Below are 23,165 nucleotides of genomic sequence, written 5' to 3'. Positions count from 1 at the left end.
TAAAAAAAAACAACTTTATAAAAATATAGTAAACAAGTTGATAGTACTAGTGCAACAAACTTAACAATGTCTGGAGGTGTAGGTGGATCTATATCGAAAAAAATTTAATTGAAATAAAAATTGTCTAAACAAAAATAACCCCTACAACTGGCCATACATTTCCATATGTGTTAGTAACAGTAACTAATTTCAAATAAATTTTTGACTTTGAACACTCTGATATAGTATTGTACCCTACTACATATAGACTTTGCTGAGTAATTATAAGTTGGATCATTAGATCGTTGTAAAAATATTTAATTTTTAGTTAACTTCAAACTTAATCCCTGTACTGTTTATCATAGTCGTTTCGATTCTACTACATAATTTACAAAGATTTATTTTAAAACTTTACTTGATCCATAAAAACCAACGAAACGTAAACGAAAGCTTAACTCATTCCTATGCAAATTGTTGTAACAACTCCTTCTAATGTTTTACTCTTTAACTTTATTCTAAGATAATTTGGCAGCATAATAAATTTTGAAGTAAAATGTTAAAAGAGTAGAAATAGAAAAACACAAACATGTTAATTTTAAATAGAATTGGAGCTGAAAATTGCAGGTTTTATGCTGAAAAACAAATTGTAACAAAAAATAGATATATAATCTTATTATGAATCTAATTAATCCAACACCCACTTGATAGTTAACAGCTATGTAAAAAAAGTAATAAGATCTAGCAGTTTTGACTATAGTCTCGACTATAAAAATATAGTATCGACTTTAGACTGCAGTCTTGACTATAGTCCAAAGTATATTCTTTAAAATAGGTCAGACTCTTTATTTTATTAAAAAAGGCTATAGTCCCGACTGGACTATAAAATAGACTATAGTATCGACTATAGATCTGAATACAGTTTCGACTTTAAACCAGACTTTTCAACCTTAGATCCGAATTTAATTTTGACTATAGAGGAAACTATTGAATAGACTGTAGTACAAACTGTAGTCTGTTCCAGTTCAAACTATATATTGTTCTATAGTCTGTTCTATATCCATTGTTCAGACTATAGTCTGTTGTTCAAACTACAATCTGTTGTATAGTTCAGACTAGAGTCTGTTCTATAGTTCAGACTACAGTCTATTCTATAGTTCAGACTACAGTCTGTTCTATAGTTCAGACTACAGTCTGTTCTATAGTTCAGACTACAGTCTGCTCTATAGTTCAGACTACAGTATGTTCTATAGTTCAGACTACAGTCTGTTTTATAGTTCAGACTACAATCTGTTGTATAGTACAGACTACAGTCTGTTCTATAGTTCAGACTACATTCTGTTCTATAGTTCAGACTACAGTCTGTTCTATAGTTCAGACTACAGTCTGTTCTATAGTTCAGACTACAGTCTGTTCTATAGTTCAGACTACAGTCTGTTCTATAGTTCAGACTACAGTCTGTTCTATAGTTCAGACTACAGTCTGTTCTATAGTTCAGACTACAGTCTGTTCTATAGTTCAGACTACTGTCTGTTCTATAGTTCAGACTACAGTCTGTTCTATAGTTCAGACTACAGTCTGTTCTATAGTTCAGACTGTAGTCGGTTCTATATTCCAGACTGTGGTCGGTTCTATAGTTCAGACTATAATCTGTTCAATAGCTGAGACTATAGTCTGTTCTATAGTACAAACTGTAGGTTCTATAGTTCAGATTGTAGTCGATTCTATATTCCATACTGTAGTCGGCTCTATAGTCCAGGCTGTAGAAGGTTTTATAGTACAGACTATAATCTGTTCAATAGTTCAGACTATATTCTATTCTTTAGAACAGAATGTAGGTTCTATAGTTCAGACTACAGTATGTTCTATAGTTCACACCACAGTCTGTTATAAAGTTCAGCCTATTCTATGCTTCAGACTATAGTCTGTTCTTTAGTTCAGACTATAGTCTGTTCTATTGTTTAGACTGTAGTCGGTTCTATAGTACAGACTGTAGTCAGCTCTTTAGTCTAGGCTGTAGTCTGTTCTAAAGTGCAGACTATAGACTTTTATATAGTTTGTTATGTAGTCCAGACTATAGTCCATTCTATAGTACAGACTATGTTCTACGCTATAGTCCAGACTATATTCTATCATCCATTCACCAGACTGTAATACAAACATTAGATTCGAGTATAAAGCATATAGTCGAGACTATTATCTATTCTATAGTCTATACCCATGACCTTAGTCTAGACTATATCATGTGTTTAGTCCAGACTATAGTTTAAACTGCATTATATTCTTAGTTTTAGTCCTATCTATTGTCTTGGCTACAGTCCCGATTATAGTGCTGACTTATGGTCTGTCTTTTGACTTTTTCACCGAATAACGGAAAAATTAGATTCTTCACAAAAAAATAGATTTTAACTAAAAATTAGATTTTTACTAAAAATTAAATTTTTTTACTAAAAATTAGATTTTTTACCAAAAATTTGATTTTTAACAAAAAATATATTTTTTCACAAAAAAATTTTTTAATTTACTAAAAATGGAAGTTTTCACTAAAAATAAAATTTTTTACTAAAAATACTATTTTTTTACTTAAAATTCGATTTTTCCGCTATAAATTCGATTTTTAGCTAAAAAATACGATATTTCACAAAAAAAAGCGATTTTCTCACAAAAATTTAAAATTTCACCAAAAATCGGATATATCATTAAAAATACGGTTTTCACTAAAAATACGATTTTACCTAAAAATACGTTTTTTCACTAATTCACGAATTTTCACTTAAAATAGATTTTTCACTAAAAATCTATATTCTATTATTCTATAAGCGAGGATTTAGCCTCTTCTGTAGTCGATATTATAGTTTAGACCAGACTATAGCCTGGATACAGTCTATTAAATAGTCGAGAAAATAGTCTGTTATACATATATTCGAATGATCTGATTGCTATTAAAAAGTATGATTTTTATGAATATTTAATAATTTTGTTATTGAAAATAAAGTTACAGGTTAAATTGCCCGTTTTTGAATTATAACTGTTAACTATTAGTTTCTTTAACAGGTCATATTGTAAAACTATGTTAAGTGATCGGTATTGTTTAGAAATCTTCTTTAAAAGTTATAAGCATACTTTTAGGAGGCCTCAATAATTTTCTTCAATTAATTAATAAACTGCAGATCTATAAACATTTGTGGTAGATCTGGTGTTGTCTGTTCAAGTGTATAATATTTCAGTAGATCTTGTTGATTAAGGGAAAAACGTTCTGCTCGAATACCTGTGAAAATGATCTGCTATGATTAACCTATTGAGCTGAGTTTTGATAAATACAAGCTTGACTATCTCAATTTTTGAAAATATTAAGCTTTCTAGACAATATATTTACCAAAAGAAAGGTATTTTCAAAGACCTTTACTTTTTTTATAAAAATCTTTTTTTATTTTATAAAATTTTCTTTTTCTTTTTTTCATTTCAATAAATACATTTTATGTTTTTTCTTGTGTAATTATTACATTTCTATTTAAGAACTACATATGGACGTTTTCAATATAATACAATATTAAGTATAATATAAATATTATAAAATACGTTAAGTAAGAAAAAAAATCGAGGGAATAAGAGAAGAGCCTGAAAAAATAGAATCCCACAACATACTTTAATACAAATCATCTAAATAAACGTTTTTATCAAGTCCATCATTGTTCAGCACCGAATTGTTTAATATTCAATAACTCACAAGAATAGTTAAAGAATTTTTCACATTTCTCACGATTCAAGGCAACAGGGTGAATGGGTCCTTTACGGCAATTACTCAAATAGGTGCCACCTTGACCTTCAACACGTGGTGAAATGGCAGCATAGACCGGGGTACGAGAACCTTGTTCGGGAGTTTTGAAGAACAGTTTCTTAAAGAAAGGCACTGAAGTGGTGGCGGAATGTTCGAAAAGATCAGTGTCCACTATACCAGGGTGTATAGCTATAACTTGTACATTGGCGTTTTCTTTATCCAATAAAGCTTGCAGATGACGGGTGGATAAGACCTGAGCCAATTTCGATTGACTATAGGCAGCACCGGGGTAATAGTATTTCCTGTAGACCATATTTGGATTGAAGTTTAATTATTTGCTTAGAGTTTGATTTGCTTAAGTAAGACTTACTCTCCATTAATATCATTGTAATTAATGCGTCCCAATAAATGAGCACAGGAGGAGACATTAACAATTCTGGCACGTTTATCTTCTTTGCCGGCCGCCTTTAACAAGGGCATTAATAGATGTTGCAAAAGAAAATGACCCAAATAGTTGATGGCAAAATGAGATTCAAATCCCTCGGGGGATAATTTATAAGGAGCAAACATAATGCCAGCTGTAAAAGGAAAATTCAAATCAGGTTTTAGTTTAGAACTGATGCTTTAGGGATCTTGTCTTCCTCACCATTATTTAGTAAAATATCCACTTTATTAAATTTGCTTTTCACCTTTTGAGCAAATTCTCTAACCGATTTCATATTGCCCACATCTAATTCTTCACAGATCAATTTGCCACCACTGGTTTCTAAATCGACTAAAGACTTAACCGCAGCTTCAGCACTTTTGGGATCACGTACACCTTCAAGTGAACAAAAGGGTTGAGTTTTGAATTAGTTAAATATTAAAGCATATTTTAAGGCAGTTATAAAAAAAATTAATTAATATTTTGATCATTAAAATTCTTAACACATTTTTTTGTTTTAAACGTGAATTATATTTAGAACAAAGACGGTTTTATAGTATTCTCTTGTCGGCTGAATTTAGGCCATAAAATTGTGTTAATTTTGTTTCACAAATGTATAAAATTAACATAAATAAAAGATTTAAATTTGTATTGTATGTTAGCGGTAACTTACCCATTACTACAGTCATATCACAGGCTAATAATTTTTCCACAATTCTTAAACCAATACCACGATTACCACCGGTAATGACAGCCACACAGCCGGGTTGTTTGTAAAGTTCTGGAACGGAAATAGTGTTAAATTTTAAGGTGAGAATAGTCTAAATTCCCTTAACAATAAACCATTAAACTGAAGTTGGCTTTATGTATCGGACTGAAGCGAACCCAGTCGTTCCCAAACAAAAGTTATCTCAATACTTAAAGCATCGGTTCTTGACGACTCGAACCATAATCGGATCAATCTGTTGGCTATCGCCAACTTCAGTTAAAGTTTCTATTGCTTTTCGAAAATAATTTCAATATTTCATTTTCAAACTTACCAACTCTATCTCTGGGTCTGTGTCTGAAATCCTCAATCAAACCAATAATGCCCAAATATTGATAACGGAATTCCATTTTCCATTCGTACCATGATTTGGGCACCTCTTTGGATGTTTTGGCAAACCAAAAGGCACTAAATAATAGTGCTAGGAAAGCAATAGAGAATATTGCAAAAAACATTATTTTCTACTAAAATTAGCGGGAAGGAATGAAGAGGAGAATATATAAAAACTGAAATTAGAAAAAAGAAAATTAGTATAAAATTATTTTGGTTAAAAGAATTTGTTTAAAATAACATTCATAAATAGTGATTTGAAACTAATAACTGATCAACAGATGAAATCTCCTGCTTTATAGGCATTATTTGAGAATGAAAGGCCTTTCACTGCAGGTATTGTCAAGGTATTTTTTTTAAATTAATACACAAATTTCAAATATTTCTTTTAGGTGTACTTCCCCCGAAAAATATGCGTTTTAACGATAAATTTTAATATTTATTTTTTTTTAGATTTCAATTTCTTTATTGTGGTTATCAACAGCTGTTGAAACAAGACGAGTTTTATAAACAATTAAGACTTCTTTGATAAAATGTTTTCTTTCTGAAATTTAAAATTAATGCTAATTTATTATGTCTAGTCTATAGTGTAGCTTATAGTCTAGTCTATAATCACCCCTATTCTGCATTTCGATTACGTTTCCGCATTCAGTTAAGCTACGATCGAAAATGTGTATTCCAACAAAAAACGGAATCGTAAGAAAAAGAAGAAGCAATTCCATTTTATTTCAATGCTTCACGATCGCGTGTATTCTGCATTACGATCGTAACTACGTTTTTGTAAGTTGTTATTTCAGTGACGGAGCTTCGAATCGAAAGAATACCAAAGTTCTGAAATAGGGGTGTATATATAGTACGTATACAGTAAAGTCAATAGTCTAGTTTATAGTCTAGCCTCCTGTATAGTCTATAGTATAACTATAGTCTATATTCTAGTCTATGGTCTAGAATATAATCTAATATATAGTCTAGTATATAGTCTAGTTCATAATCTAGTCTATGGTCTAGTCGATAGTCTAGTCTGTGGTGTAGACGATAGTCTAGTATACAGTTTAGTATATGTTCTAGTCTAATCTATATTCTAGTCTAGTCTAGTCTATAGTCCAGTCTAGTATTTAGTATAGTTCTATCTATTTTTTACAGTCTAGTCTATATTTAGTCTAGTCTATAGTCTAGTCTAGTCTAGTCTAGTCTAGTCTATAGTCTAGTCTATAGTCTAGTCTAGTCTAGTCTAGTCTAGTCTATAGTCTAGTCTATAGTCTAGTCTATAGTCTAGTCTATAGTCTAGTCTATAGTCTAGTCTATAGTCTAGTCTATAGTCTAGTCTATAGTCTAGTCTATAGTCTAGTCTATAGTCTAGTCTATAGTCTAGTCTATAGTCTAGTCTATAGTCTAGTCTATAGTCTAGTCTATAGTCTAGTCTATAGTCTAGTCTATAGTCTAGTCTATAGTCTAGTCTATAGTCTAGTCTATAGTCTAGTCTATAGTCTAGTCTATAGTCTAGTCTATAGTCTAGTCTATAGTCTAGTCTATAGTCTAGTCTATAGTCTAGTCTATAGTCTAGTCTATAGTCTAGTCTATAGTCTAGTCTATAGTCTAGTCTATAGTCTAGTCTATAGTCTAGTCTATAGTCTAGTCTATAGTCTAGTCTATAGTCTAGTCTATAGTCTAGTCTATAGTCTAGTCTATAGTCTAGTCTATAGTCTAGTCTATAGTCTAGTCTATAGTCTAGTCTATAGTCTAGTCTATAGTCTAGTCTATAGTCTAGTCTATAGTCTAGTCTATAGTCTAGTCTATAGTCTAGTCTATAGTCTAGTCTAGTCTATTGTCTAGTCTATTGGCTAATCTATAGTCTATTATCTAATCTATAGTATAGTCTATTGTCTAGCCTACATACCAGTCTATAGTCAAGTCTATGGTCTAGTCTAAGGTCTTGGTTAGACTATATTCTAGTCTATGGTCCAGTCTATAGTCTAGTCTATATTTTAGTCTATATTGTAGTCTATAGTTTAGTGTAAAGTATAGTCCATAGTCTAGTTTTTAGTCTAGCCTATAGTCAAGTCTACAGACTTATCTATAATCCATCCTCTAGTCTATAGTCTAGTATATAGCCCAATCTGTAGTATGTACTTTAGTCTAGTCTATAGTCTAGTCTAGTCTATAGTCTAGTCTATAGTCTAGTCTAGTCTATAGTCTAGTCTATAGTCTAGTCTATAGTCTAGTCTATAGTCTAGTCTATAGTCTAGTCTATAGTCTAGTCTATAGTCTAGTCTATAGTCTAGTCTATAGTCTAGTCTATAGTCTAGTCTATAGTCTAGTCTATAGTCTAGTCTATAGTCTAGTCTATAGTCTAGTCTTATAGTCTAGCTATAGCTCTAGTCTATAGTCTAGTCATAGTCGAGTCTAGTCTATAGTCTATTCTATGTCTAGTCTATAGTCTAGTGTATATCTCGTTATAGTCTAGTCTATAGTCTAGTTCTATAGTCTAACTCTAGTACTATCGTCTATGTCTATGCTATAGTCATAGTCTTAGTCTAGTCTATAGTCTAGTCTAGGTCTATAGTCTAGTCTCTAGTCTAGTCTAGTAGTCTAGTCTATAGTCTAGTCTATAGTCTAGTGTCTATAGGTCCTAGTCTATAGTCTAGTCTATAGGCTATCTTCGTATATCTGTCTAGTTCTAGTCTATAGTCTAGTCTCTATAGTCCTAGTCTATAGTCTAGTCTATAGTCTAGTCTATAGTCTAGTCTATAGTCTAGTCTATAGTCTAGTCTATAGTCTAGTCTATAGTCTAGTCTATAGTCTAGTCTATAGTCTAGTCTATAGTCTATAGGCTAGTCTATAGTCTAGTCTATAGTCTAGTCTATAGTCTAGTCTATAGTCTAGTCTATAGTCTAGTCTATAGTCTAGTCTATAGTCTAGTCTATAGTCTAGTCTATAGTCTAGTCTATAGTCTAGTCTATAGTCTAGTCTATAGTCTAGTCTATAGTCTAGTCTATAGTCTAGTCTATAGTCTAGTCTATAGTCTAGTCTATAGTCTAGTCTATAGTCTAGTCTATAGTCTAGTCTATAGTCTAGTCTATAGTCTAGTCTATAGTCTAGTCTATAGTCTAGTCTATTCTATAGTCTAGTCTATAGTTTAGTCTATCTTTGTCTATAGTCTAGTCTATAGGCTAGTCTATAGTCTAGTCTATAGTCTAGTCTATAGTCTAGTCTATAGTCTAGTCTAGTCTATAGTGTAGTCTATAGTCTAGTCTATAGTCTAGTCTATAGTCTAGTCTATAGTTTAGTCTATAGTCTATTCTATCTTTTGTCTATTCTATCTTTTGTCTATGTATAGTCTAGTCTATAGGCTAGTCTATAGTCTAGTCTATAGTCTAGTCTATAGTATAGTCTATAGTCTAGTCTTTAGTCTAGTCTATAGTTTAGTCTATAGTCTAGTCTATAGTCTATTCTATCTTTTGTCTATGTATAGTCTAGTCTATAGGCTAGTCTATAGTCTATTCTATCTTTTGTCTATGTATAGTCTAGTCTATAGTCTAGTCTATAGTCAAGTCTATAGTCTAGTTTATAGGTCTAGTCTATAGTCAAGTCTATAGTCTAGTCTATAGCCTAGTCTATAGTCTAGTCTATAGCCTAGTCTATAGTCTAGTCTATAGTCAAGTCTATAGTCTAGTCTATAGTCTAGTCTAGTCTAGTCTATAGTCTAGTCTATAGTCTAGTCTATAGTCTAGTCTATAGTCTAGTCTATAGTCTAGTCTATAGTCTAGTCTATAGTCTAGTCTATAGTCTAGTCTATAGTCTAGTCTATAGTCTAGTCTATAGTCTAGTCTATAGTCTAGTCTATAGTCTAGTCTATAGTCTAGTCTATAGTCTAGTCTATAGTCTAGTCTATAGTCTAGTCTATAGTCTAGTCTATAGTCTAGTCTATAGTCTAGTCTATAGTCTAGTCTATAGTCTAGTCTATAGTCTAGTCTATAGTCTAGTCTATAGTCTAGTCTATAGTCTAGTCTATAGTCTAGTCTATAGTCTAGTCTATAGTCTAGTCTATAGTCTAGTCTATAGTCTAGTCTATAGTCTAGTCTATAGTCTAGTCTATAGTCTAGTCTATAGTCTAGTCTATAGTCTAGTCTATAGTCTAGTCTATAGTCTAGTCTATAGTCTAGTCTATAGTGTAGTCTATAGTCTAGTCTATAGTCTAGTCTATAGTCTAGTCTATAGTCTAGTCTATAGTCTAGTCTATAGTTTAGTCTATAGTCTATTCTATCTTTTGTCTATTCTATCTTTTGTCTATGTATAGTCTAGTCTATAGGCTAGTCTATAGTCTAGTCTATAGTCTAGTCTATAGTATAGTCTATAGTCTAGTCTTTAGTCTAGTCTATAGTTTAGTCTATAGTCTAGTCTATAGTCTATTCTATCTTTTGTCTATGTATAGTCTAGTCTATAGGCTAGTCTATAGTCTATTCTATCTTTTGTCTATGTATAGTCTAGTCTATAGTCTAGTCTATAGTCAAGTCTATAGTCTAGTTTATAGTCTAGTCTATAGTCAAGTCTATAGTCTAGTCTATAGCCTAGTCTATAGTCTAGTCTATAGCCTAGTCTATAGTCTAGTCTATAGTCAAGTCTATAGTCTAGTCTATAGTCTAGTCTATAGTCTAGTCTATAGTCTAGTCTATAGTCTAGTCTATAGTCTAGTCTATAGTCTAGTCTATAGTCTAGTCTATAGTCTAGTCTATAGTCTAGTCTATAGTCTAGTCTATAGTCTAGTCTATAGTCTAGTCTATAGTCTAGTCTATAGTCTAGTCTATAGTCTAGTCTATAGTCTAGTCTTTAGTCTAGTCTATAGTCTAGTCTATAGTCTAGTCTACAGTTTATTCTATAGTCTAGTCTATAATCTAGTCTAGAGTCTAGTCTATAGTCCTGTCTATAGTCTTGTCTATAGTCTAGTCTAGTTTATAGTCTAGTCTAGTTTTTAGTCTAGTCTAGTCTATAGTCTAGTTTATAGTCTAGTCTATAGTCTAGTCTATCGCCTAGTCTTTGCCTAGTATATAATCTAGTCTTTAGTATAGTTTATAGTATAATCTATTTTATATAGTCTAGTCTGTAGTCTAGTCTATAGCCTAGTGTGGTCTATTGTCTAGTCTTCATACCAGTCTATAGTCTAGTCTTTGGTCAAGTCTGTGGTCTTATCTATTGTCCATTCTATAGTCTAGTCTAAAAGTCATATTGTTAGACTATATTCAAGTCTATGGTCTAGTCTAAGGTTTGGTGTATTGTCCAGTCTATAGTGCAGTCTAAAGTCTAGTGTATAGTCTAGTCTATGGTTTAGTCTATAGTCTCATCTGTAGTCTAGTGTTTAGTCTAGTCTTTTGTCTACTCTATTGTAAAGTGTCAAGTAGTCTAAAGTCTACTCTATAGTCTAGTATATAGCGTGTTCTGTAGTCTAGTCTATAGTCCAATCCATAGTATAATCTATGGTCTAGTCTGTATTCTAGTCTATACTCAAATCTACCGTCTTATCTATAGTCGAGTTATAGTCTAATCTATATTCTAGTCTATAGTCTATGGCCTAGTATCTAGAACAGTATATAGTCTAGTCTATGATATATTCTATGATCTAATCTGTAATCCAGTCTATAGTCTAGCTCAAAAGTATATACAGAAATTTAGTTATTTTATTACTTATTTATTTACTACATTGTTTTTGATTAAACCTTTTCTCTATGAAATTATTTTAAAAATTTTCCTTTTACATTAAAAACAATTTGTCATTTGTGTTAATTTATTCACATCAAAAGATAAATGCGTCATAATTCGATAAAAACTATAGGAACTTTAGAGAGAAGTACCCTGTAAAAGTTAAAGAGATTTAACTTTTTTTAACACATCTCTCATTGCTCTCACGTGTTCAAATAATTCCCTTTTAAACAATTAACTAAACCAAGTATTTTTTGCTAAAAATATGATTTTTTCAAAATTAATGTTTATTTATTTAACAAATAGTAAATCAATATTTAATTGTTTATGAAAAATCTCTTTGCTCTCTACTCAAGTATTTGGCGAATAAATAAATAACAAAATGGCAACAAAAATAACAATTTTACACTTTTTTTCTGTTAACTTGTCTATAGAGTTCAGTTTAGGTGCTTTTAGGTTTTTTTATTTGATATAAACAAATATTGAGTCTCCTCTTCTTTTTATAGTTTTTTTAGCTTTAATACTAAAATTAACAAAAATAAAAAATCTGCGTTGTTTTTTTCTTTTCATTGAAATAGAAATTTCGTTTCTACAAAGTCAGGGCCAAAAGCACATTTTAGGTGAAAACCAGTTTATATTTTATTTGTTAAAAAAAAACGTTTCTTTTGTTTAAAATTCATAAAATGTATTTTTCTTAGTTTCTTATTTGTTTTATAGTTTATTTCTTATAGTTTTAAAATTTTGGGCGCAAAAAATAAAAAAAGACATACAGACAGACAGACATGGTCAATAATTGACAACTAACTGTTGGTTAGCTGTTAACTACTTAAAAATAGCTGTAAATACAAAAATTATTATTTATTTGTTTTTTTTTTTCTTTAACTTTGAGTTATGCTTTTTTTACGACCTTCATTTAGTTTTTTTGTGGGTTACTTTTGTGCAGTACTTTTATGCCGAATCATAGTTTTCTTTTTTTTTTTCAATTCAATTCAAGTGCATTAATGCATTTACAGTTGTTTAGTCAAAAGTGTATTTATGTGTTTAAAATTTTTTGATTTTAGAAAATTTTATTAACTTAAAGCTTTTGAGAAAATGTTTTATTATTTAGCACGTTTTCAATTCATTTGTTTTTGTAGTTTTTTCACGTATTAGAAATTTTCCCTAAAGATATTTCCGAAATTTTATTTGAATTTTTTAAAACAGACATACTTATGTATGACCTATTTTGTTAAGGAACTTTAGAATTTTAGAACTAATTATTCTGAACTCTGGACTACAGTCTAGTCTATAGTCTGGACTAAAGTCTAATCTATAGTCTGGACTACAGTTTAGTCTATAGTATGAACTATAGTCTGGACTACAGTCTAGTCTATACTCTGGACTACAGTTTAGTCTATAGTCTTAACTATAGTCCATAGTCTAGAATCTGGACTATAGTTTAGTCTATAGTAAAAATTATTGTCTGGACTATTGTCCAGTCTATAGTCTAGTCTTTAGACTAGTCTAAAGTTTAGTCTATAGTCTTAACTATAGTCCAAAGTCTGGAATATAGTCAAGTCTAGAATCTGGACTATAGTTTAGTCTACAGTATGAACTATAGTATAACAGTCCAGTCTATATTCTGGACAATAGTCTAGTCTATAGTCTGGGCTACAGTTTAGTCTATAGTCTTAACTATAGTCCATAGTCTAGAGAATAGTCTAGTCTAGAATCTGGACTATAGTTTAGTCTATAGTATGAATTATAATCTGGACTATTGTCTAATCTATAGTCTGGACTATAGGCTAGTCTATAGCTTGGACTATAGATTGAATCTATGTATATTCTGGATAATTATTTAGTCTACAATCTAGACTCTAGTCTATAGTCTGTATATAGCTTATAGATTAATTTATAGTCAGAACAATAGTTTAGCTTATAGTCTAGACTCTAGACTATTTTTTAGTGAATAATCTGGACTATAGGTTAGTCTATAGTCCGAACAATAGTTTTGTCTATAATCTGGACTATTGGTTGGTCTATATTCTGGATTATAATTAGTCTATAGTCTGGACTATAGTTTGGTCTATAGTCTAAACTATAGTTTAGTCTATAATCTGCACAATAGTTTAGTCTATGGTCTAAACTAGAGGTTAGTTTACATTCTAGACTATGGTTTAGTCTATAATCTGGACTACAGGTTTGTATATAGTCTAAACAATAAATGACTTGGACTATAGGTTAGTCTATATTTTGGACTATAGCTAAGTCTATAGTCTGGACAATTTAGTCTGTGGTCTGGATATTAGTTAAGCCAATAGTCTGGCCCATAATCCAGTCTATAGTCTAGTCTTTAGACTAGTCTAAAGTCTAGTCTATAGTATAGACTATTTTGTAGTGTATAGTTTAGTCTGTGTTCTGGACATTAGTTTAGTCTATAGTCTGGCCCATAACCCTGTCTATAGTCTAGTCTATAGTCTAGTCTATAGTCTAGTCTAGAGTCTAGTCTATAGTCTAGTCTGTAGTCTAGTCTATAGTCTAAGGTATAGTCTAGTCTATAGTCTAGGCTATAGTATAGACTATTTTGTAGTGTATAGTTTAGTCTGTGTTCTGGACATTAGTTTAGTCTATAGTCTGGCCCATAACCCTGTCTATAGTCTAGTCTTTAGTCTAGTCTATAGTCTAGTCTATAGTCTAGTATATAGTCTAGTCTATAGTCTAGTCTATAGTCTAGTCTATAGTCTAGTCTATAGTCTAGTCTATAGTCTAGTCTATAGTCTAGTCTATAGTCTAGTCTATAGTCTAGTCTATGGTCTAAGCTATAGTCTAGTCTATAGTCAAGGCTATAGTCTAGTCTATAGTCTAGTCTATAGTATAGACTATTTTGTAGTGTATAGTTTAGTCTGTGTTCTGGACATTAGTTTAGTCTATAGTCTGGCCCATAACCCTGTCAATAGTCTTGTCTTTAGTCTAGTCTATAGTCTAGTTTATAGTCTAGTCTATAGTCTAGTCTATAGTCTAGTCTATTGTCTAGCCTATAGTCTAGTCTATAGTCTAGACTATTGTCTAGCCAATAGTCTAGTCTATAGTCTAGTCTACAGTTTAGTCTATAGTCTAGTCTCTAGTCTTGTCTTTAGTCTTGTCTTTAGTCTAGTCTATAGTTTAGTCTATAATTTAATTGTAATTTAACAGTTTTTATGTTAAATTAAATGAAAGAAAGTTTATTATTTAAACTAACCCTTTGGCAGGTAGTAATATTAACCCGTAATAAAAAAGCGACATAAATATTTTTTGTTTTTCGTAGCGGAAATTGCCCCTTAAATTAGTCATTTAACAGCTCGTTATTTCAAAGTGAGAAATGGTCAATTTCCTAAGACAGTAGTTTTTTATTACAGGGAAGACCTTTTATAGAAACTAAGACATATGTCAGAGAGATAAGAAAGTGCGGTGTAAATCTAAATATCTACGCAATGTTTTTTTTTTTTTTTTTTTTCAAAATTTCAAAGTCCAAATTATAGACTTCTTATCAAGAGGAAGAAGTAGCGGCAGGTACGTACACACTCTCTCTCGCAACAAGAACTAAAATTTTTCTCTTTAATCTTTTAAATTCTCAAAGTGCAAATTCTTAAAAGTATGAGTCAATTTATGTTTTTAACCTCAGATAACAACATAGATTAAACTTATAAATATAAGTTGGAAACAATATTTTTGTGCTTAAACTATATTTTTAGAAATATTCCAAATTTTATTAATTTTTATAAATTTTTTAAAAATATTAACTAAATTTCCAAATTAAACTTTTTTACAAAATTTCAATTTTTTACTGATTTTCGAGTCTAGTTGAGTTTTTGTTTATAGAATTTGTTCGAAAAAAACATTTTGAACATTTTCAAAAATTCGAACTTAATTTCGAAATAAAATTTTTTACTTAATTTTTTAAAAATCTTGATATTTTTTGGATTTTATAAGTCTATAAGTATTTGTTATTAAATTATGTTGGGAAACAAAAAATTTTTAACATTTTGGGAAATTTTCGAAAATTCGAACTTAATTTCGAAATTAAATTTTTAATGATTTTTAAAAGCCTAAGTAAGTTTTTGCTATTAAATTGTGTTTGAAAACTAAAATGTTAACATTTTGGAACATGTTCGAATATTCGAAATTAATATTTTTAAGTTTTAAATACAAATTTAAACACTTAAACCTCCTCTCTCTTAGTTAAATAAAGTAGAACTACAATAATAATAACAACAACAATGATACACACAACCTACATACTATAGTTTTGAGAACAACAACTACTAAATCATTCAGATTATTCATAATTTTACTTGCTTTGTTTAAGCTCTTCTGCGAGCCACTCAAAAAAAAAAAAAACTAAATTTAAATGTTCGAAAAAAAACTGCAGAAGAACGAATATTAATTGAATAACAAACTAACAACAACAATGTTAACAACATCATCATCATCGATAATAAATACTAAAAACCGATAACACTCTTAGAAGTAGAAGCAAACTTTCTTTTTTTTTAAAGGTTTTTGGATTTCTTTCATTTATTTTTGTATTCTTTACGTGATACCTTTATTAATGAAGTTCCAAATTGTTGTTGTTGTTTTTATTAAAAGAAGTTTTAAGAAATTCCTTAAATTCTTCTTTATATTTTGTATAAAACTTACCTTTAGTTGTTTTATTTTTAGCGCTCAAAAGGAAGTTTATTTTGTGATTGTGGGCGTCATTAAATCCGTGGTATTGTTTTGTTAACTCTTTTTTTCTCTTTATAAACAATTTGTTTTTATTATTTGGTTGTTGTTTTATTTGTTAATTATTATAAAAAAAGTTCGACACACAACTTAGAGCCGTAAGTGTGTTAGAAAGCTAAAAAAACAACTGTTCACTACACGATACGTTTAACAACTAAATTGCAGCTGATGTCGATTTACTAAATTATTAAAGATGTTACCATGTGTAGGGTTGCCATCGTTAACTTTGCCGAAAGTGGGGAAGACATTAAGAAAAATTTCAATAGACAATTTTTTAATAACGATCGATCTCAAAAAATTTGTATGACTGTAGACTAGACTATAGACTAAACTATAGACTAAACTATAGACTAAACTATAGACTAGACTATAGAATAGACTAGACTATAGAATAGACTAGACTATAGAATAGACTAGACTATAGAATAGACTATAGACTAGACTATAGACTAGACTATAGACTAGACTATAGACTAGACTATAGACTAGACTATAGACTAGACTATAGACTAGACTATAGACTAGACTATAGACTAGACTATAGACTAGACTATAAACTAGACTATAGACTAGACTATAGACTAGACTATACTAGACTAGACTAGACTATAGACTAGACTATAGACTAGACTATAGACTAGACTATAGACTAGACTATAGACTAGACTATAGACTAGACTATAGACTAGACTATAGACTAGACTATAGACTAGACTATAGACTAGACTATAGACTAGACTATAGACTAGACTATAGACTAGACTATAGACTAGACTATAGACTAGACTATAGACTAGACTATAGACTAGACTATAGACTAGACTATAGACTAGACTATAGACTAGACTATAGACTAGACTATAGACTAGACTATAGACTAGACTATAGACTAGACTATAGACTAGACTATAGACTAGACTATAGACTAGACTATAGACTAGACTATAGACTAGACTATAGACTAGACTATAGACTAGACTATAGACTAGACTATAGACCTAGACTATAGACTAGACTATAGACTAGACTATATACTAGCTATCGACTAGACTATAGACTAGACTATAGACTAGACTATAGACTAGACTATAATACTAGATATAGACTAACTATAGACTAGAACTATAGAACTAACCTATAGACAGACTATAGACTAGACTATAGACTAGACTATATACAGACTATAGACTAGACATAACTAGACTATAGACTAGCTATAGACTATACTATAGACTATACTATAGACTAGACTCTGACTAGACTATAAGATAGACTATAGACTAGACTATAGACCTAACTATAGACTAGATATAGACTAGACTATAGACTAGACTATGACTAGACTATAGACTAGACTATAGACTAGACTATGACTAATATAGACTAGACTAATAGACTAGACTTAGATAGTCTATAGACTAGACTATAGACTAGACTATAGATAGACGATAGACTAGACTATAGATAGACTAGACTAGACTAATAGACTAATACTAGACTATAGACAATAGACTAGACGAGACTATGACTAGACTAAGACTATAGACTAGACTATAGACTAGACTATAGACTAGACTATAGACTAGTCTATAGACTAGACTATAGACTAGACTATAGACTAGACTATAGACTAGACTATAGACTAGACTATAGACTAGACTATAGACTAGACTATAGACTAGACTATAGACTAGACTATAGACTAGACTATAGACTAGACTATAGACTAGACTATAGACTAGACTATAGACTAGACTATAGACTAGACTATAGACTAGACTATAGACTAGACTATAGACTAGACTATAGACTAGACTATAGACTAGACTATAGACTAGACTATAGACTAGACTATAGACTAGACTATAGACTAGACTATAGACTAGACTATAGACTAGACTATAGACTAGACTATAGACTAGACTATAGACTAGACTATAAACAGTACTATAGATTGCACTATAGATATCGAAAATTTTTTATATCGATATAAATAAAAATAAATAAGAATAAAAAAATTTATATGAAATACAATTCCCCATTTTCATAAAATTATACAATGATGGCAACCCTTAAGTTTGTTTTCAGTCAGTTGTGTAGCATTGGCAATTCTATCACATGTTTTTGTAATTATGCCGGTCAGCTGTTTCCTATTGTTGTTGTCAGTAAACTCAAAGCCGGTCAAACAAAATTTGTTAGCAACGGCGTCAACGAAAACAGAGTTGTATTTGAAAAAACCGTTAAATTTTAAAATGAAATGTTTATTATTAAAAGTTCGGAAAGTTAATAATAATAATCTTAAGATTATTATCTTCAAAATTTACTTTAGAAAATCGTATTAATATCTGGTATCTGAGGGTTAGTTGATTCCATAATTTAGGGACTTATAGCAGAAACTTGATAAACCAAAATATTAAAATATTTTAAAATTCAGAACTTAGAAAAAAATTTTAGTAGACAATTTTCGAATTATATAATAAATCTATTAATCATTTATTAAAAATATTTGACATATGTTATGTCTGCGATTCTCCTTAACACTTCATGGGTTAATTCTCATTTATTTCTTTTTGTAAGTGATAAAATATTTTTTGCTTTTTACTCTTTTATAAAGTGATAAAATTCTTTACATTGAAACACAATCTTCAACATTTCATTCATAATTCACAAACAATCCATAAGCTAAAGTAGAAATTTAGTTCTCTCTGAAACGTTCACAAGATCGGTTGTTTAAAAAAAAAAAAAAAAAAAAAAAAATATTCTTACAAATAAAAAAATCTATAAAAATGTGTCATTGGTTTTATCATCTTCTAGTTGGCATAGTTTTATTTTACATAAATGGTGTTAAAGCTGATTTCAAATATAATGTCAGTCTAGCACAAATGCATACCTGTCGCCATTATAGTATACCCAATAATCGGGGTTATAGTTATGCGGATTTTTTTCATATACCTCAATTAAATAATAATAAATTGGCCAAAACGGAACTGTTACATTTGAAATTTTATGTAATGACCGCTAGAGATGCTCATATTTTGTTAGCGGTTAATGAGCGTCCCAAATTAATGGATCGTGTATATGAAATTGGTGAAACATTAAACATTTTTTAAACATAATTCTTAAAACTAATGTTTCTCCGTTTTTTTTTTTTTAATATTTTTGTGATTAGTCATTGGTGCGGGTCGTAATCAATTTTCTACTATACGTACCAGCATGGGACGTCGTCGTGTGGCTACTAATCAGGAGCCAAATATTTTATCAATGCTTGATCCCACACCCATTGAAATTATACAAACGAAGGGTATAACCTTTAACTGTCAAAAACACATGCTTGTTATTTTTAAAATTACTGATAATTTCTTTATTTTTTTTTTTCGTATTACAGATGCCAGTTTATTGGTTTATATACCCGGCTATAAGGAAGAACCTTTATTAAATTTCACCGATGCCTCTCCATTAAATATCAACTATATAAGTTTTACTACTTATGATAATATACCTGCTAGTTGGTTTTTTGATTGCCAGTTTGATGGCTTTTCGAATGAATTGGAGGAAGTTGTCAGACCTTTAAGTCCTTATCAATATTTATTGGCGAATATTACCTCGAAAGCTGAAAATGCTTCATTTCCTCCTACATTAAACAGCATTGATTTTTCTTTTAATATTGCTTCGATACGTTATCAACATGATCATGGTTTTTTGCAATCCCGTTTGAATGTGATATTGGTAAGTGATTTTTAGCCTATTTTCATTTACATTATTTTCATGACTTCATTAATTAGTTCAAATATTTTTAAAGCAAAAGTTTTGAATCAGATTTTAAATACCGTAATTTATGTATGGATAATTGTTTATACCGCAAATTTAATAGAAAATCTAGTCTAAAATCTTTATTATATTAGGTTGTAATCAGGACTATAGTACAGTTTATACTATAGTCTATAATCTGAGCAATTGTCTTCTTTAAATTTTTGAATAAAATTTTGTCTGTATTCTGTACTATAGTGTAATCTATAGTCTGAACAAGAGTAGAGTTTAAAGTCTAGACCATAGTCTGGATCAAAGTTTAGAACAATGATTAATATTCTTTTTTATATTATATTTTATATTCTGGAGTATAATCCGGTTATAGTCTTGTTAATAGTCTAGTCTATAGTCTGGTCTGTAGTCTGGACTATTATTCTGGTCAAGTATTTTAAAGTAAAGGTTTAAAGTCTGAGAATAGTCTAGTCTATAGTCTAGTCTATAGTCTAGTCTATAGTCTAGTCTATAGTCTAGTCTATAGTCTAGTCTATAGTCTAGTCTATAGTCTAGTCTATAGTCTAGTCTATAGTCTAGTCTATAGTCTAGTCTATAGTCTAGTCTATAGTCTAGTCTATAGTCTAGTCTATAGTCTAGTCTATAGTCTAGTCTATAGTATAGTCTATAGTCTAGTCTATAGTCTAGTCTATAGTCTAGTCTATAGTCTAGTCTATAGTCTAGTCTATAGTCTAGTCTATAGTCTAGTCTATAGTCTAGTCTATAGTCTAGTCTATAGTCTAGTCTATAGTCTAGTCTATAGTCTAGTCTATAGTCTAGTCTATAGTCTAGTCTATAGTCTAGTCTATAGTCTAGTCTATAGTCTAGTCTATAGTCTAGTCTATAGTCTAGTCTATAGTCTAGTCTATAGTCTAGTCTATAGTCTAGTCTATAGTCTAGTCTATAGTCTAGTCTATAGTCTAGTCTATAGTCTAGTCTATAGTCTAGTCTATAGTCTAGTCTATAGTCTAGTCTATAGTCTAGTCTATAGTCTAGTCTATAGTCTAGTCTATAGTCTAGTCTATAGTCTAGTCTATAGTCTAGTCTATAGTCTAGTCTATAGTCTAGTCTATAGTCTAGTCTATAGTCTAGTCTATAGTCTAGTCTATAGTCTAGTCTATAGTCTAGTCTATAGTCTAGTCTATAGTCTAGTCTATAGTCTAGTCTATAGTCTAGTCTATAGTCTAGTCTATAGTCTAGTCTATAGTCTAGCCTATAGTCTAGTCTATAGTCTAGTCTATAGTCTAGTCTATAGTCTAGTCTATAGTCTAGCCTATAGTCTAGTCTATAGTCTAGTCTATAGTCTAGTCTATAGTCTAGTCTATAGTCTAGTCTATAGTCTAGGCTATAGTCTAGTCTATGGTCTTGTCTATAGTCTAGTCTATGGTCTTGTCTATAGTCTGGTCATAGTCTAGTCTGTAGTTTAATCTGGTCTATATATTCCGAGAAAGTTTATCATTGATCAAAAGTAGTCGTTTTCACAAATAAAGATAGAAACAACCTGAAGATTCTTTTGGGTATGAATGAGTTGCGGACCTAGTTCTATATAAGTTAATTTAATTGAGAGCTTTTTGCATTTTCATTCCATTTGTCAATCATCACCATCAAGTTGTTCTAACATTTAAATCCAGTTTCTTAAAGAAAAATATTTGCGCTTTTTAGAATTGGCAGGATCCTCGCATACAATGGAAACCTGAAAATTTCAGTTTTATTGATACCATACAATATAATGAATATGATATTTGGATGCCACATCTAATGGTCATAAAGTAAGTCTGCAAAATAATTGAAAAATATAAATAAAGTTATATAAAATGTTTGCCCCTAGTGCCGCCGGTAAAAGTCATCGTATTTTCGATTTCTATCATGAGGTAAGAATTGAAAGTAATGGTTCGATTACCTTAAACTTTCCCGATGCCATACTCACCACTTGGTGCGTAAATGCCGAAGAAAACTGGCCCAATGAACATTTAAAATGCGAAATTGAATTTGGTTTAGAATCAGGACCTTTGGAGAAATTACCTTTAATCTATAAAGATAAAATGCCTCATGATAATGTGGACTCACTAAGCGAATGGCATTTACATAGGATATCTGTGAATCCCATAGTTAAAGGTATGATAGCAAGGTTTACCGATAAAGATATTATACAGTCAATGGATGGAGATATTTCTATAATATTTGAAATATCAAGAAATAGTACATTTTATAAGAATGTTTTCTCTGTGCCGATATTGGGTGGGTAAACAGATTTCATATAGTATTCTAAAAGAAGTAATACGTTAATTATCTTTTTAATAGCTTGTCAAATTTTGATTATTTTATCCTTTTTACTGAGAGGTTATCGTCGTGGTGCTTTAATTTTGGTGGTTATTTTAATTTTAATGTTGGGTTTAATGTTTATCACTAAACATGCCCCTACGCCCTATGTGCCCAATATAAGTGAGTATTTTTATTTAGCCTTAGAGCAACTTTCTTAAGAAATTGCTAACTTTTTTTCTCGGTTTTTTCTAAAATCCAGTGATTGCTTATCAGCACATTTTACGCATAGCCACTTTCTGTTATATGCTGCATATTGCCTTAATGTGGTTGGAATTATATCCACCCAAGACTAAGCCCCATGATTGGTTAATGTCGGCCGTAAATTTCTCTCCCTTACGTTTGTTTTTGTGCATGAGATTAGCTGATGTAAGTACGATTTCGTTTATATCGTTTCTTCTTATAATTTTTCCCGCCTTTTGCAGTCGAATGATTTTATTGAGGTTCAACAACATCCCTGGAAGGAAATTGCCAAAACTTTAAATGCTTTATGTTTTGTAATAGTTAATATAATTTTAATTCTTACTGTGGTCATTTTGTTGCCCCACGCTTAAGTTTCAATTTTTTAACCTCAAATTTTATTTCGTTAATTAAATTGTATATAAATAAAGTCCAAATACTAAATTTAGTTAAATGTCTTTTAAATTGAGTCTAGCTAAGTCTGGACTATAGGTTATAGTCTAGACAATATTCTACAGTTTAGATTATAATCAGTTCTGGTCTGGACTACAGTCTAGTCCATATTCTGGACTATAGTCTAGTCTATAATCTCATCTATAGTCTGATCTATAGTCTGATCTATAGTCTGGACTATAGTCTCATCTATAGTCTAGTCTGTGATTTGGACTCTAGTCTATAGTCTGGACTATAACCTATAGTCCAAAGTATGGTCTAGTCTATAGTCTGGTCTGTAATCTAGTCTATAGTCTGGACTGTCGTATAGTCTATAGTTTGGATTACAGTCTAGTCTATATTCTGGAATATGGATATAGTCTGGACCATAGTCTAATAGTATAGTCTAATCTACAGTTTCGTCAATATTTACATCTACTTTTAAGTCTTTAATATGAACTATAGCCTAGTCTAGACCTAGTCTCTGCTATAGCCTAGTCTATAGCCTGTACTGAGACTAGTGTATAGGAAGGACTATAGTCTAGTCCATAATCTGGACTACAGTTTTGTCCATAGTCTGGAATATAGTTTACTCTATAGTCTGGGATAGAAACTAAACTGGACTATAGTTTCGTCTATAGTCTGGACTGTATATAGGCTGGACTATAGTCTACTCTTTAGTCTGGACTATAGCCTACTTTATAGTCTACTCTATAGTCTGGACTATA

At 30.6% G+C, this 23,165-nt stretch overlaps 2 protein-coding genes across 2 annotated transcripts; one reads left to right on the top strand and one right to left on the bottom strand.

Moving 5' to 3' along the window:
• Positions 1–3,450: 3,450 nt before the first annotated feature.
• LOC119611085 (retinol dehydrogenase 12) lies at positions 3,451–15,861 on the bottom strand. The gene is made up of 6 exons (XM_037966541.1): positions 15,625–15,861; positions 5,219–5,450; positions 4,852–4,959; positions 4,401–4,574; positions 4,125–4,332; positions 3,451–4,056 (listed from the first exon to the last, which is right to left on the bottom strand). Exons 2-6 carry the CDS (start codon positions 5,397–5,399, stop codon positions 3,663–3,665), a joined length of 1,065 nt encoding a protein of 354 aa, XP_037822469.1. The 5' UTR covers positions 5,400–5,450; positions 15,625–15,861; the 3' UTR covers positions 3,451–3,662.
• Positions 15,862–18,430: 2,569 nt separating this feature from the next.
• Positions 18,431–22,444, top strand: LOC119611084 (neuronal acetylcholine receptor subunit beta-4). Its single transcript, XM_037966540.1, has 8 exons — positions 18,431–18,795; positions 18,878–19,009; positions 19,094–19,434; positions 21,169–21,275; positions 21,335–21,744; positions 21,808–21,948; positions 22,028–22,194; positions 22,251–22,444. Exons 1-8 carry the CDS (start codon positions 18,495–18,497, stop codon positions 22,377–22,379), a joined length of 1,728 nt encoding a protein of 575 aa, XP_037822468.1. The 5' UTR covers positions 18,431–18,494; the 3' UTR covers positions 22,380–22,444.
• Positions 22,445–23,165: the final 721 nt, after the last annotated feature.

The sequence above is a fragment of the Lucilia sericata genome, unplaced genomic scaffold (genome assembly GCF_015586225.1).
Source record: "Lucilia sericata isolate MDLA Ls3-8-SP2 unplaced genomic scaffold, ASM1558622v1 Contig001357F_arrow, whole genome shotgun sequence".
Taxonomy (NCBI): Eukaryota; Metazoa; Arthropoda; class Insecta; order Diptera; family Calliphoridae; genus Lucilia; species Lucilia sericata.
Note: the sequence above shows the minus strand (reverse complement) of the source record. Positions and strands in the feature narration are given on the sequence as shown.